The sequence below is a fragment of the Sinocyclocheilus rhinocerous genome, unplaced genomic scaffold, assembly GCF_001515625.1.
Source record: "Sinocyclocheilus rhinocerous isolate Xijiao unplaced genomic scaffold, SAMN03320098_v1.1 scaffold612, whole genome shotgun sequence".
NCBI classification, from domain to species: Eukaryota; Metazoa; Chordata; class Actinopteri; order Cypriniformes; family Cyprinidae; genus Sinocyclocheilus; species Sinocyclocheilus rhinocerous.
In genome coordinates this window covers 791,705-793,632 of record NW_015625585.1, presented here as the reverse complement: position 1 = coordinate 793,632, position 1,928 = coordinate 791,705, and the positions used below count along the sequence as shown (strand labels likewise).

The 1,928-nt window shown below is 34.6% G+C and overlaps 2 protein-coding genes across 2 annotated transcripts in view; one reads left to right on the top strand and one right to left on the bottom strand.

Annotated features, from left to right (window-relative positions):
• LOC107753849 (pyruvate dehydrogenase (acetyl-transferring) kinase isozyme 2, mitochondrial-like) overlaps window positions 1–1,928 on the top strand; it is a 14,114-nt gene that overhangs the window by 8,938 nt on the left and 3,248 nt on the right. The gene's annotated exons all lie outside the window — the stretch shown is intronic.
• The window catches only part of LOC107753860 (CD209 antigen-like protein C), a 10,386-nt gene continuing 8,633 nt past the window's right edge, over window positions 176–1,928 (bottom strand). The window contains exon 6 of the mRNA XM_016570136.1: window positions 176–1,053. Coding sequence (XP_016425622.1) covers window positions 897–1,053 — 157 coding nt within the window. The 3' untranslated portion in view covers window positions 176–896. The remainder of the gene's footprint in view (window positions 1,054–1,928) is intronic.

The following is a 1,928-nucleotide window of genomic DNA, read 5'->3' as shown; positions in this document are numbered from 1 at the left end:
TAACATCTTCTGATTTCTCTCAACATGGGCACAGGAGAGCTGTCAATCAATACATTGAAAAAAAAAGTAACTTGCATTACTTATTTGAAAAAGTAACTCAGATATTCTCTTGTAAATTAAAAAGTAATGCGTTACTTTACTAGTTACTTGAAAAAAGTAATCTGATTACGTAATCTTGTTTGTTCTTAAAATGAATCTTAACTAAAGTGATGCATAGTCTAGAAAAACAACAACAAAGGCACGGATTTCTGTGATTATTTGTAACATTCGGATTACAGAGATAGGTTTGTCAATATTAATGAAGGAAAATAAACCAGGTATCGACTTATCGTATTGTACTGTTATGATCAAAACCTTGACTCAATGCTGCGCCCTACTGAGTGTAAGTGGAACTGCCAGACATTCCCAAATTTATAAGAAAAAATAGATATTTATATAAAATGACTATTACATTGTTATTGGTTACCCCCAAAAATGCATAGAAAACATTTATAAGGAATTTAAAAAATGTTTAGTCGTTTAGGAAAAGACAGACAATATGTTCTTACATACAAATGTTTTTTTTTTAACATAAAAAAGGTTTTAATCAGCCTCAATAGATTTGTTTAATAATATTTGAGCAGTTAATAAATTCACTAAATTGTCCAGTGTTAAAATGCATAGCTAAATGTAGGTTAATGCACATATGGTGTCAGATTAAAATAAAAAGTTAATTGCTTTTTTTTTTTTTTTTTGACCCATGACTGCAGTTAGTCATTTAAAGTTTGAAACACTGAAAACCCTGAGACCAGACATTCTAAATGCTATGGAAATTTCATTACAGCTTGTATTACTAATGATCAATGAATGTCTGTTGATGCTGGTGGTGAAGATGATGATGATGGTAGGAGCGAAGTTCAAGAGGACACCAGCTTCTCACAGATCCAGGGCAAGGACATGTAGCATGGAGCGTCATACCAGCTCTTTGTAGCCACACGGCTTAAAACATTTGTTTTTACCATGTTGCCACAGTCTTCATTAACATGGTTGTTGGGCTCACCATCTTCCCAGAAACTATGAAGGAAAAAGAAGGGTGTTTCTAAGGGTGTTAAATGGGTTCAATAGTCAGACAGCCTGGTTTCCTTAGGATATATAGGCTTTTAACAAGTGGAAGTAGCATCATTTTTAAAATGACAATGGCAAATCAAAGTCGTGCTAAAATATGTTTAATATGCTAAAGTTAATTAAATATCTCTTATTTTATGACCATTTTCCCTGATTAATTTTATACAGTGGTTATAGAAAAGAATAACCCCCCTTTAAAATGATCACATTTTGTTGCTTTGCTGCCTGAAATGAAGACAGCCACAATTTTTGTTTCAGATGTATTTACTCAGTGCAACTTATAACATCCAAGTGAAAGATATAACAAAAAAATAGAATCACTGAGTTGGAAAAAAGATCACCCCCTTGTGTCAGTATTTTGTTGAACCACCTTTTGCTTTAATTACAGCCTTTAGTCTGTTGGGATATGTCTCTACTAATTTTGCACATCTAGACTTTGCAATATTCGCACACTCTTCTTTGCAGAACTGCTCAAGTTCAGTTCAATTTGATGGTGAGCGTTTGTGAACTGCAGTCTTCAAGTCATTCCACAGATTTTCAGTGGGGTTTAAGTCTGGGCTCTGACTAGATCATTTATTCACCTTTTTCTCATTCAACTACTGTGTGTCAGTTCTGCTGTGTGCTTTGGGTCATTGTCATGCTGGAAAGTAAACCTTCTTCCCATTGACAACTTTCTGGCTGAGGGCAGCAGATTTTCCTCAAGAATTTGACTGTATTTTGCTCCATCCATTTTTCCTTCTATCCTGACAATTGCTCCAGTCCCTGCTTCAGAGAAACTCCCCCTTAACAGGACATTACCACCTCCATGCTTTACTGTAGGAATG